The sequence below is a fragment of the Zea mays genome, chromosome 5 (assembly GCF_902167145.1).
Source record: "Zea mays cultivar B73 chromosome 5, Zm-B73-REFERENCE-NAM-5.0, whole genome shotgun sequence".
Classification (NCBI taxonomy): domain Eukaryota; kingdom Viridiplantae; phylum Streptophyta; class Magnoliopsida; order Poales; family Poaceae; genus Zea; species Zea mays.
The window spans coordinates 193975162-193988526 of NC_050100.1; the positions used below are offsets into that span (position 1 = coordinate 193975162).

Here is a 13365-nt window from a genome sequence, read left to right on the forward strand (position 1 = left end):
GAACCCGGTTCCGATTTTCTGTGAGAAATTCCTCTATTATGGCCAGTTTGGGAGCCACAAAACCGGAGGGAATTAGAGGAGTTTGAATCTCTTCTTATTCAAATTTGAGGATGGGGAAGTTTTTTCCCATGGGGATGTAAACGAGGAAAACTTCTTCCAACGATGGATAAATGGGGACCGAGAAACATTTCCCATCTCCGTTCCCAGCGGAGACTCTTTAAACATACATGTGATGATGTTTTCATGTAATAGTTAATGATAAAAATAAATAATTATTTTATTAAGAGATCACTCGTTGTACAAATGTGTTCATTTTAATGTACACATAATAATTTTTACATCTAACAATGTGTATAAGTGACAATCTTTTTACATCTAACAAATGAAGTACAATCTAATTATAATTTAAGCGGGGCAAGATCCCCGACGGGATTTATCCCCGCGGGGAACGGGGATGGGAAAGAAATATCCCGGCAAGTATTGGTGAGGATCCCCGCGGGAAAAAAAATCGTCGTGGGGACAGAGATGGGGAGCTAAAACCCGATGGAGAATTCCCAGTTATTATCCCTAGTCACAGAACCTTATGCTTTCAGTGTTAAGAAATGGAACCACGGATTGCATCAACACTAGGATTTATCCAATGAGTCTTGCAACCAAGATCTACTACGTGCTAGCAGGTTCTCTCTTATTTCTTTGAAAGATTCAAACTCCTCCAGTGCGTCGGATGTCCTGCGGGACATGAAAGAGCTGGTGCTTCCTGCTTCGATAGATTCGCCCATTGATGTATGAGATGAGTAGCTAAAATCTCGCAGTGGACGTGCAGATTTCAGCAGGTGGACAAGATATCCAACGGCAGCATCTTGGGATTTATGGAATGACGAACCAACTGGATCCCCTGTGTCCTTTCCACCACTACTCCTGAAAAGTTGCATGGTTTAATCAGCAAAGTTCTACTAACGAGTGTTGCAGCTTCCAAGCTACGAGTCTGCCAATGTTGCTTAACAAATTGAACAACCAAGACAACAAAAAAGGTCGGTGACTATTGCATAGAATGATCAACCAAAGGCGAAGTAGGAGCAGAACATACCCTGGCCGTGAATCTGGATCAACATCATCCACAGCAAAAGGAAAATCCGCATCATCAGTATCATCCTGCATGGACAATCTGCTTGAACTTCTTGAGAAACCAAGTTGTGGTGAACCACTAGAAGAAAAGACACCAGAGGACCTGCCAGATTCATCCCTACTGTCCTTAATCTGCACATATATACCAAGAAAGGTTAAAACAAACAAATTCACTGAAAATGTAAGCCATTCCAAATTCAGGCAATCAGTATTGCTTTGTAATAAAATGCAAAGCACAATTGCCTAATACAAGAAATTTATGTAGCAAAGTGTAAAACCCATAGATAGCCAAGCCAGAATCAAAACAGGAAACCGGGTTACCGGTTACACATAAGCACAAGGGCAGGTTGTCAAGCACGCAAGAAAAAAAACAGTAGTGAATTTCATTTATTCCCACACTCCGTCACTCCCTGCAGGAAATGAAGAGTACACAGGAACGTTCATTTCAAGGGGAAAGCTTTCCTGGGTAGGCTCCTATGAAGGAGTCAGGAACCTTTCCCTTTTAATAATCCCTGTAGGTTTTCGTTGCCCCAAGCTTCCTCTGTTTGTGCAGAAGGAAAGGATCCAGATTTTTTTTTTCATTTAACCAAGTAGGGCTGAAAAAAAAAAGCTCGAAGCTCGTGAGCCGGCTCGAGCTCGTTCAAGCTCGGCTCGACTCAATGAGCCAAGCCGAGCCTGGACGAGACCAAGCGAGCCTAATAATAGTGTTATGTTGTTGTACTATTACATTATTATGTTATTGATCTATTTTCTTGTTTTTTTATGGACTCAATGCTAGATATAGGTTAAAATATGTTGCTGGATTTTTTGTACATATTTTTATTTTATATATAATGAAAATATACAATTTATGCTATAAATAAAAGACTTAGTGTGGCGGCTTGCAAGCCTGGACGAGCCCAAGCCGAGCCTAATCTCCATTCTCCCCGTTCACAATGTGAGCCGAGCCTAGTAGAGCTCAGCTCGTTTCCAGCCCTATACCCAAGCCTGTCAATTCCTCACGCTTCCTCATAAAGTTCTTCCTTTATGCTCTCCCTACCACTCCCAATTGATTCATATATTCGACAAACTTGAGCATGGATGATCATGTGAGGACTCAGACTCCGATTCTACCCCCTGTAACTAGTCTCTTTCCAAAAAGATGACATTCCCACACTAAAAATCATCAAGCTTTGAGAACCTTTCAGAAGTATAATTATATGATAATCTAAAGGTATCTTTAGGATGCAAATTTGGCAACCAGTCACAAAAGGTATTCAGGTACGAAACTACCAAGGAAAGACAAATATATGAAAAAGCAAAGGTTATGGAGAGAAAGACACACTCAACCTATTGCTTCCTTAGTGTGGCATCTGTGAAGCAGTGAAAAACATCAGCTTAGTTTGGAAGAAAAAAAAATTCAAAACGTTTCTAATATCAGCGCATCTTTGTAATCACTATTCCTGAATACAAGTCCACCAAATTTTCCTTAATATTCTAGAAATACAAATGCAACAGTGTCTTTTGTAATGTTTCCTATTATTCCCTTCACCTGACCTAACATGCAAATCACCTACCTTATAATGTTTATTGATCAGGCAATATTATGCACTACATTATAATTCTTGTTCATGAGTACATATTTTATTTGGAGTCAAAGAGAGTATAGAAGTACATGCCAAATGAAACATCCAACGGCAAAAGAATACTGCCACTTTGTCAAATTTGGCAGTTCACTTCAAATTCATCGTCTCTCCGGTCTCCAAACCTTACAAGCCAAAGGGAAGCCTGGCTAAGTACTCAAACTATGCAAATGCATCGTGTCCATAGCTGTCTGTTTAGTTTAAGTTGTTCCTAAATAAAATGCATAAATAATAAACTTACTGGATTCAATTAATAGTTCACGATGGCTAAATATCTAAAAAAAATTATTGCAATAATTTAGTGGGGCTATCATCTACGCATGGTAAAACATTTGGAAAAGAAGAAATGACAAGATTTTCCATAATGAAGCACTGGGTAAGTGGGTATCCTTGAAATATCAAAACCAATTCCAAGAAGATAAGACAACAAAGGCTTATGCTGTTATAGTTCAGTTGTTAGACACCTAAATGCTGCTACAAGTTTAGCGCCGACTATCTTTGGCATAATGCAGTTTTGGCAACAGTAGTCAGCCTCAACTGTTTGTCTGTCGTTTCAGGACCTGTTCGGTTTGAGGGGGATTGGTGGGGATTGAGAGGGATTAAATCCCTTCCTACACAAAATTGAATAGGAGGGGATATCCCCTCCAATTCCCCATCAATCCACCCTACAGACCAAGCCCTCAGTGGGCTTGTGTTTCTTTAATTTCTAAAAGTAGCAGTGACTATTGAATCCTTATCTTCATCTAAATGAATCAGAAACCCCTGTCAACCTTTCCAGGTAAAGAAAAATACTGAAAAAATAGCTTCCAACAAAAAATGCCTGCCATTAAATTGAAGCTCCAATGGCTGAACACACTAACTAAATCTTAAGGTTCACAATTCCCAAAGAAGCTGAAAGAGATAACAGAATGAACAGTATGCCAGGTAGTTTAACACACGATATTTTTTATCCACGAGCCTTTATGATGAGGATAAAAAAACAGTCGTCCTTCGCTACTCAATGCACTATCATATAAACTGATAGAAGGTCTTACTAAGTAGTACGAAGTAGTTCAGATATGATACTTCTGCATAACCCTGTGTTTTCATCTGAGCACACAGACATCATCACCTAGTTTTAATATGGACGAAATGCAGTAAAATCACCTTATAACCAGACGGCAAGTTTGCATAGAGATCTCCCATGCGGATGCCATCTGCCCTCTTGAACGATCGATTAGTCTCTGTAGGTGACTCCTGCCTCCCTGCCTCCCCTCGCAGATATTTTGGCGAAGGTGGAGGAAACATGAAGGCCCTACTGGGTTCCGACAGGTTCTGATGGTGCTGGTGCATAGGGCCCCTGCCACCTCCCGCCTGCGGTATGCTCATTGGTGCAGTCTCGCCGCTAAACCGCGAGTGCAGATAGCCAAACATCGGCGGCGAGGGCGTGGGCGACGCGTAATGGGCCGGCGGAGGCGAGAATTTGGCCGGTTGCCTCATCGTGTGCGGCCAGGGCGCTGGCGACGCCCAGCTGTTGGGGCGCCGCGAGGGCTGCGGAGAGGGCGAGCCGGCGGCCTCCGTGAGCGAAGCTGGGAAGGCACGCATAGGCTCCGCCGCCGGGCTGCCGACGTAATCCGTGATGATCGCGGCGGACGCGAGGGAAGTGGCGTTGAAACTGAAGGCGGCGAGGCTGGGGAGGTACTGGACGGAGACGACGAGGCGGCCGAGCTGGGTCTCGACGGGGGCGAGGCGTTCGGTGCGCATGGTCGCCTCCTCGGCGCGGGAGAAGGGCGTCGAGAAGGAGCCGACGCGGTGGCCCATCTCGTAGTTGTACACCTGGCCAGACGCGCAGAGCGCGCGAAAGGCGCGGTACGCGGGCAGGAAGCGGAGCATGGCGTAGAGTGACCTGAGCAGCGTGATGCAGCGCTTGTACGCGCGGTTGACCGCCAGCCCCTCCCCCGCGGCGGCGGGCGAGGGCCAGGGCTCGCACGCCACGGTCCACCTCTCGAGCACCTCCTCTGGTCCGCCGCCCGATGGGGCCAGGTACACGTCCACCACGAGCGGCTCGGCGGGAGACGGCTCCGGCAGGTGCTCCGCCGCGGGCGGCAGGTGGAGCGGCAGGTGGAACCACCGGTCCCGCCTCCGGAACGCCGACGCTGCCGGGGGCGGGGGCGGGGGCGCGTGCGGGCGCGGCGACCGCGCGGCGAGGATGGCGTGCAGCACCTTGAGTAGGAACTGCGGCACCATCAGCTCCGCGCCGGCGCGGCCGCCGCTGCCCGCGCCCGCCGAGTCCGACAGGCTCGCCATTGCGGATCCCGAAACCGGTCCCTCAGCGCAGCGGCAGCGGCAGCGTCAGTAGTCAAACTGTTCCGGAACCCGCCGTTCTGCATGGCTGCATAAATCTGGCCGGCGCGGATGGCCGGGGATCGATCGAATTAGAATTGTGCGGGAAGGAGAAACGGATCTGTAATCAGACGACAGGGGGAGTTTAGCTTTGCGCAAGGTCTGGAATGATGGGAGCTGAGGATGGATTCCTCTTCTCCCCGGTTTTGAATCCGGCTAGCGAACGGGTCGCTGTTATAGTGCCGTCACGCCAGCACGAAATGTTATTGTCTTGGGCGTTCGAATGATTTGGTGTCTTGCAACGAGTGGCGAGGGATTTGAAGCTTCGCTGTCGCGGACCCAACAACCGCTGCCGATCGCGTCGCGGGTTTGCACGTGGTTTCTCCGATTTGAGAACGTTTCGATCTTGGGTGGGTGAATCGCAAAGGAGCTTCGATCCAATCTAAAAACGTTGGTCGCCGGAGGATGCGGATGCTGATCAGCGCCTGTGCACGTACTACTTTCGTTTGTGATCTTGGACGGGATGGGAGGAAGGATGCTTCAAGGGAGTGCACCATCTCTGAGAAGAAGAAAAAAAAAAAGGCATCGTCGATTCGCTCTTTATCCTCGGCTGCGATTGCTTGGCGTGTGAAGAATAGCAAGACGGCTGAAGTGCTTGCTTGTCTGTATATCAAATTGCAAAAGAGAGCCGTGTACAGTACAGTGCACAGTGTGCTAGCCTTGGACTTTTGGCAACTGCCATGGACTCCTACCTACCTGTTTTTTTTCGTTTAAGGCTAGTTTGGCAACCCCATTTTTCGTGGGATTTTCAATTTTCTAAGAGAGAATGAATTAATTTCTCTTTGAAAAATAAAAAAACCCTTAGAAAAATAGGGTTTTCAAACTGGCCCTTAAGAAATCGCTTTGTAGACAGCGCTGCGAGAAGCTAGGGGGAACAAACAAAACGAAATTCTGCGTAGAAGCCGAAGCATGTGGCACACAAAGGTGAGCAGCGAAGTTTGGCTATCTTTTGGTACGAAGAACTCTGATGGAAGTGGAGGAAGATGGACGACACCAACTCTGACCAAAGTTTACAAGTCAGTTGTTGGCCAGCAGGTTGACGAGCAGAAGACCTGGCAGTTCCTGGAACATCATCATGCCATCGATAGTACTACCTGCCTCCTCCTGTAATTGAGCAATAACAGTATCGAAGTCTTGTGGCCTTTGAAACATCACAACAGCTTTAATATCGTCTTTAAGGTCATCCACAAATTTTAAGGTATAATATAAAGGATTAGACATGGTTCGATTATGCATTTAACTTGTCAATCAACTGAGAAATTTCTTTTACATAAGCAGCTACTGTCCCCATTTGTGGAATATGGAATAGCTGTCTAAGGAGCATTTGATACTGGTCCTTGCTAAATCGTTCCTGAATCAGGCGTCCGAATTCCCCCCAAGACATCGAACCATCCTATACTCGACTGACTGAGTGGCTGGACCCACAAATTGCATAGAAGCAACTTTGATCCACATGCGGGGATCCACTGAATATATAAGGAAGTAGTCTTCACATCTGGATTGCCACAGCTTGGGGTTCTCACCATCAAATGATGGAAAGTGGAGTTTCGGCAGATTCTCCAAATTTTTGGTGAAATACTGAAATACGACTCCTGGACACTACCTCCCATGGCTTCAGATGTATGTGGATAGGCACCCCAACCCTCATTTTTTGGAACAATACCAGGCATTTGGGGAATGTAGGGAGAGTTCATACCATTGTTCGGGAGATGGATTGGAATTTAGAAATTTTCAACTCCATACTCCAAGATAGATAAGTATTGCGGTGCCCGTTGGGTCTGTCGGATGTCTCTTGCAGTTGTAGATGGGCTCTCCGCCACCGATATGTACGGCCCCAAAATGTTTGGACGGGTGTCGTGACTAGTGCTGGAATCGGGCCGGGTCGAGTCAATCGTGTTTCGTGTCAAACAGGTTTGGACTAAAAAAGCCTAAAAAATTTGTGTTATGTCGTACCAACCCGAAGTGTAAAAACGGTGTCCAGCCCAATCCTAAATTCTATTAAATAGTATAGTATTTTATATAAATTCTATCAAAACTTTTAGAAAGTTTGACTAAAGATAAAGGAGGACGTTGACACTGTGTTATTTAGCTTCAGCAATCAGGCTAGGCTTCAAAAACACCAATTGCCAGCCTTTTGACACTTGCTCAGAGGCTCAGAGCCACAAATTCTCCATTGTGTTCCAGCTCTTGAAGGCTACTATAGCAAATGCAGCATTAATAGTTTCAGTTTGAAATTGCTGTACACGTGTTACAGGAACCTTTTGAGCGTCGGTGAAATTAGTCAGTAGACTACCTGGGGGAGGTCAACATAATTCTTATCCTCTAGGCCATTATCTGGAATTGGAAATGACACAATTTCCTCCATTGCAGTATATTCTGCTGCTGAAAGTTCTTTGAGTTTCCGCCTGGTAACACACCCCTCCCCCGGGCTCCATTATACAACTAGAAAACCTACATAATTCCACAGTGTCTCTGATGAGGGAACTGGCCGTGCAAAATTAATTAGGTATCCGATCAAACGCGCGCCACATGAGCCCTGAAAAACGCTCTGATGTTAAATGTGTGTATGATTAAAGTCAGCGACGTGCTTGTACTCCACCTTTTCTGCTTCAGCTACGTGTAGATCGTTGACTGACTATATATCATCTCATCAGTTGCTTCAACCACTAGATTATTGCCGGCTAAAAATGCCCCTCCAAGCTTTCGCGTGTAGTCTTGCGGTAAATATTCTAACACTTCTTTCTGGTACATTTCATAAATATATCTGAATTTAAAGTAATTTCAAGCAACACACTTATATAATCAAATCAGTACGAATAAATTATTATTATTATTACTACTACTATTATTATTATATAATCAATTAGTACGAATAATCGTCTTGTGCCAGTACAAAATAGATTTTGTCAGATGTGTGATTTTGTTCTAAGGAAAATTTCACTCTCAGAGCCGAAAACTGCAGAACGTAATGTCTATATAAATTGCAACAACCTAAAACTATAATTTTAGTATGAATATATACAATAATCGTTGCCTAAAACGAAGCAAAAATCTAGACAGCTAAAATTTAACGAGTCAATATTCTAAACGATTGCTGCAGTTTGTTGTTTTTTTTTTCAATAAACTTTTGCGTGGTCAAATTCCTTCCGATATCACATGCACGTGACACGTGTACATGAGCATGACACAGCTGGCTGAACTGAAACCACGGGGAGGATGAGCTGCGCTGTTTTTCAACCTGTACATGACGTCAAGATCTGTCTGTTGTAGAAGTTTATACGTGGTGCTATATTAAAAAGGAGTGTTTGGTTTCATAACTAAAGCTTGGTTTATATCACATCAAATATTTATATATCAATTATAAGTATTAAATATAATCTTAATAAGCTTTATTAAATTCGTCTCGTCTTTTAGTCTTCGTCTGTGTATTTTGTTTAATAATTATACTGTATTTCTATACTATAATTAAAACATCAGTTTCAATGGTCGTCTCGCGTCATTTTTTATAAATAACTCATCACAGTCATTTCAAATTAATCTGTTGCACGCCTATAGATGGCCAAACGGCCCAGCACGGGGCAGACGTGCTGGCCACAACTCTAGCACAGGCACGTCATGTCGGCCTGCTGACTGTGTCGGGCCAGCCCGTCGGCCCATTTGATTAAATCAGCGTATAATGGGTCAGCCTGTTAGCCCGTTTTATTAAATCAGCGTAAAATATTAAAAACGGTCTAGGAGGTGGGGTTCGAACCCATGCCACGATGGAAAAAGCTAGGTGAAGCTGTCTAACTAGTAGAACATCATGTTCAGATGTTTTTAATATTGAATATAAATTGTATATATGTATATACGTTTTTTGTAAAATAAAAAATATATAATCGTGTCGGGCCGGACCAGCACTACGGCCGAGGCTACAGCCCAAGCATGACACGACGTTTTTGGTTCTTGCAAGCATTAGGTCGTTTCTGAGACCACATTGACGCAATGGACTCTATGGTGTTTGAGGTTGCTGAATTGGATGGAGCAACAGTTATTTGTCACACTAACAGTAAAATGAAAAGTTATTTGTTGGTTTTAAGCGTTAGTAATTGCTACAAAGTAGCTTAATTTATATGGAGTGCATCCAGTTTTTATTGATGCCTGACTTTAGCAATCACTCCATATTTTGATCTATCTTTTTTATAAGTTTGAGTTCATGTGACTTATTTTAGAAACTTGAGCTCACAATTTTCTCTTATTTGGTCTCTGCATGGTGGAATTATGTCATTTTATAATCTATGTTCGTTCAATCAGTCGTTGTGAACTCTCTTATAATCGCTCACTTCATTGGTCGTATTGTATCAAGACATATTGCATGGAGTAAACAATAACATCAGTTAGTCAAATCAAATAAATATTATACAAAGAGCGGAGACAATCAATAAAAAATCTTGAAATTTTATTGGTGGATAGTTTACGTGGTTATTGTTGTAAGCCGTCGCAACGCACGAGCAACCGACCAGTAATATTTATAATTATCATCAGAATATTCGATGTAACAGAACTTTACGTAAACAATGATGCTGTTATTGTGACACTGTCATCGTAGTAGGCTCGTAGCTTTAGATGAATGGTAAGTACCAATGAACAGTTGCGCTCTATATGGGCCTCATTCTCGGACGGCGTCCACTCCCACTCGGTCCAGGTACGGATGGCGGGGAATGACTCTATTCGTGTCTCCGTCTTCGTAGATGTTTACGGATGAAATTTATTCCCGTGGAGAATCTCACGGGGATTCTGTTCTCGCTAGAAATTCAATATATATAAATAAATATAAATTGATGGTATCAAATTAATATAAATTGAACAAACAAGATTAAAAATTACAAGAGACATATACTTTAGAGTTTAGTTTAATATTTTATAATATGTTATATACTAAGTTTTTACTATAATTTTAACAAGTAAATTGACTAATTTAAATAAAAAAAGTTTCATTGTGCCGGTACACGAGGAACGGGGATGGGGGATGATTCCCTATCTTCGTCCCAGCGAACCTGATAGGAATTAAATTTTTTATATTTAGATCACGTGGAAACTAAATTACTCTCATACTCGTTCTCTAATAGGGGAATTTCCGGTGGAGAATCATGGATCGCATTCTCATGGTCATCTCTATGTCCAGACCAGCGCATTGTCACCCTCGGTACAATAACGGTTGCCGGGACTTCACCGGGTGCTTCTGCTTCCCATCGAAACGAAACGAGCGCAGAATTCAGGTCTCAGGAGAAGGATTTCAAATTTCAAGGAAATGGACGTGCATGGGGAGTTGGGGACACAAAGAAAGAGATTCGGTTTGCTTTGCAGCACCGGCAGTGGAATCGGAGTTCCACGAAAGCTTCCCCGCGGTCCGCCCGCGCCCGTCCCGTCCAATAGCAACAGTGTCCTGCCTGCCTGTGCGAGCTGCAGCAGATGTGATGCATGGTGTCAGTGACAAGCGCCTTGCCCGATGCGAGCTGCTAGACCGGGGCCACGGGCCAGAGCCGGAGCCCCTGTCTCCTGTCCTCCTGGCCCAGCCTCAGTCCGGCCTGATTCCACTGCGACACCACCGCCGGACTCCGATGCTTCCTGCCGCGCGAGGACCCAACCAAGCCGACCACACTTGACTCTGGTCGCGAAGCATGGTGCGGGTGGGCCACTATTAAAATATTCCCGCAGGCCGCAGCGACCGACGAGTACGCCTGCACGGCAGCCTACAGCACGACACGACAGTGGGCTCTCTGCTTTTGTCATCTTTCCATGCTTTCGTCGTGACGCTCCGGCCTTCAGGGAACCCGCAGCGGCATTGGCGCATTGCCGTCAATTCCTCTACGTAGACCACGCGACCAAGGATCCGCTAGATGAAGGCTGAAGCTACTCCAAATGCGCGCAGGTTTGCGGGGTAATGGAAGAGAAGATGGTCCAGTAGCCGCACTGCCGCAGTTCCATGCGAACTACAAGGTACAAGCTGCCACCATCCAATTTCTATTTACATACACATACACAACAATTAAAACAAGAGAAAATATCTTCAATGACATCCAAATTTATACCAATCCCTATAATATTATCATAATTTACAGTTTTCCTTCAATGCCATCAAATTTTAATTTTAATCCCTTAAATGACATTGTTGTTAGTTTAAAGCAACGCCGTCAGTTCTATTTAAAGTCAATCTCTCCAATGCCATCAAAATCTATATCGATCCTTTATGCTACTAGAAATTGTTTCGATCTATTTGTGTTTTAAAAAAGTCTAAAATCAAAAAATATGGACCACATTTTTAAAATTCCACGATTTTTAAAAAACTTCAGTACATACTTTTTTGGAAACCCCAAAAATTACTCCGCTATATCAGTTCGGTCTATTTGATTTCTAATATTTTTTCAAGCTAACAACAAACACTAATGATAACAAAGGTAGCTAAATTCTATAAATCAATGTGGTGTATTCGCGTTTCAAAAATTTTGGGTTCTAAAAATGTGGATTGAAGTTCTACAAATATTTAAATATTTTTTTAAAATTTCAGTACATTTTTTTAGAACCCAGAAAACTATGTGGTTGTTCGTTTATACCAATTTGATCTATTCGGTTTTTCATATATTTTTCAAAATTATTAGGAAGCAAATAGATCGAACTGCTATATCGAAGTACTTTTGGAGTTTCAAAACCTATGGACATGAGGTTTTTAAAAACCGTGGATTTTTAAAATTTTGGTCCATATTTTTTTATTCTGGAATTTTTAAAACCCAAATAGACTGAACTAATTTCTAGTGGCATTGAAGGGATTGATATAAATTTTGATGGTATTGGAGGGAATTGCTTTAAATGAAACTAACTATGTTAGCTTCAAACTAACGGTGATGGTATTTGTCGGCGTTTCGAGACCGGGGGGTCCCTGGGCCGACGAGTGAAGTGTCGCCGCGTGCCCCAGCCCAGATGGGTCGGCGCGAGGCCGATCGCGAAGGGGGGAGAAAGGTGGACGGAGACAGGCGTGAGAGAGGTGGAAATCTCGCGGCCTTCGTGCTCGTCCCGCGCCCAGGTCGGGTGCGCTTGCAGTAGGGGATTACAAGCGTCCACGCGGGAGAGGGAGCGAGCGGCTTCAAGCGAGCGCATGTCTCGTCCTCGTCCCCGCGCGGCCAACCCTCTGTAAGAGGGCCCTGGTCCTTCCTTTTATAGGCGTAAGGAGAGGATCCAGGTGTACAATGGGGGGTGTAGCAGAGTGCTACGTGTCTAGTGGAGGAAAGCTACCGCCCTAAGTACATGCCGTCGTGGCAGCCGGAGAGGTTTTGGCACCCGGTTCGTGTGGTGTCGTGGCCGTCAGAGGAGCGCTGGAGCCTGGCGGAAGGACAACTGTCGGGGCTGTCGAGTCCTTGCTGACGTCCTCTTACTTCCGTAAGGGGGCTGAGAGCCGCCGTCGTCACAGAGCGTGTGGGGCGCCATCATTGCCTATCTGGCGGAGCGAGCCAGATGGGACGCCGGTCTTGTTCCCTGTAGCCTGAGTCAGCTTGGGGTAGGGTAATGATGGCGCTTCCTGTCGACGTGGTCGGTCCGCGCCCTAGGTTGGGCGATGTGGAGGCTCCTCCGAGGTCGAGGTCGAGTCTGTCTTCCGTGGCCGTGGTCGAGTCCGAGCCCCTGGGTCGGGCGAGGCGGAGATCGTCGGCTGAGGCCAGGGCTGAGTCCAAGCCCTGGGGTCGGGCGAAGCGGTGTTCGTCGTCTTCCGGGGCTGAGCCCAAGTCCGAGCCCTGGGTCGGGCGGTGCGGAGTTCGCCGTCTTCAGGGGCTTAGCCCGAGTCCGAGCCCTGGGTCGGGCGGAGCGGAGTTCGTCGTCTTCTGGGGCTGAGCCCAAGTCCGAGCCCTGGGTCGGGCGGAGCGGAGTTCGCCGTCTTCCGGGGCTTAGCCCAAGTCCGAGCCCTGGGTCGGGCGGAGCGGAGTTCGTTGTCTTCTGGGGCTGAGCCCAAGTCCGAGCCCTGGGTCGGGCGGAGCGGAGTTCGCCGTCTTCCGGGGCTTAGCCCAAGTCCGAGCCCTGGGTCGGGCGGAGCGGAGTTCACCGTCTTCCGGGGCTTAGCCCGAGTCCGAGCCCTGGGTCGGGCGGAGCGGAGCTTCCTATGGTGCCTGAGGTCGGGCCTGACTGCCTGTCAGCCTCACTCTGTCAAGTGGCACTGCAGTCGGTGCGGCGCAGGCGGCGCTGTCCTTCTGTCAGGTCGGTCAGTGGAGCG

General features: G+C 45.8%; 1 protein-coding gene across 1 annotated transcript; it reads right to left on the reverse strand.

Moving 5' to 3' along the window:
• Positions 1-254: 254 nt before the first annotated feature.
• On the reverse strand, positions 255-4440 carry LOC100273282 (uncharacterized). Its single transcript, NM_001147723.1, is given in 3 exon segments — positions 255-918; positions 1088-1257; positions 3894-4440. Coding segments are annotated over 3 exon segments (900 nt in total). The 5' UTR covers positions 4332-4440; the 3' UTR covers positions 255-626.
• Positions 4441-13365: the final 8925 nt, after the last annotated feature.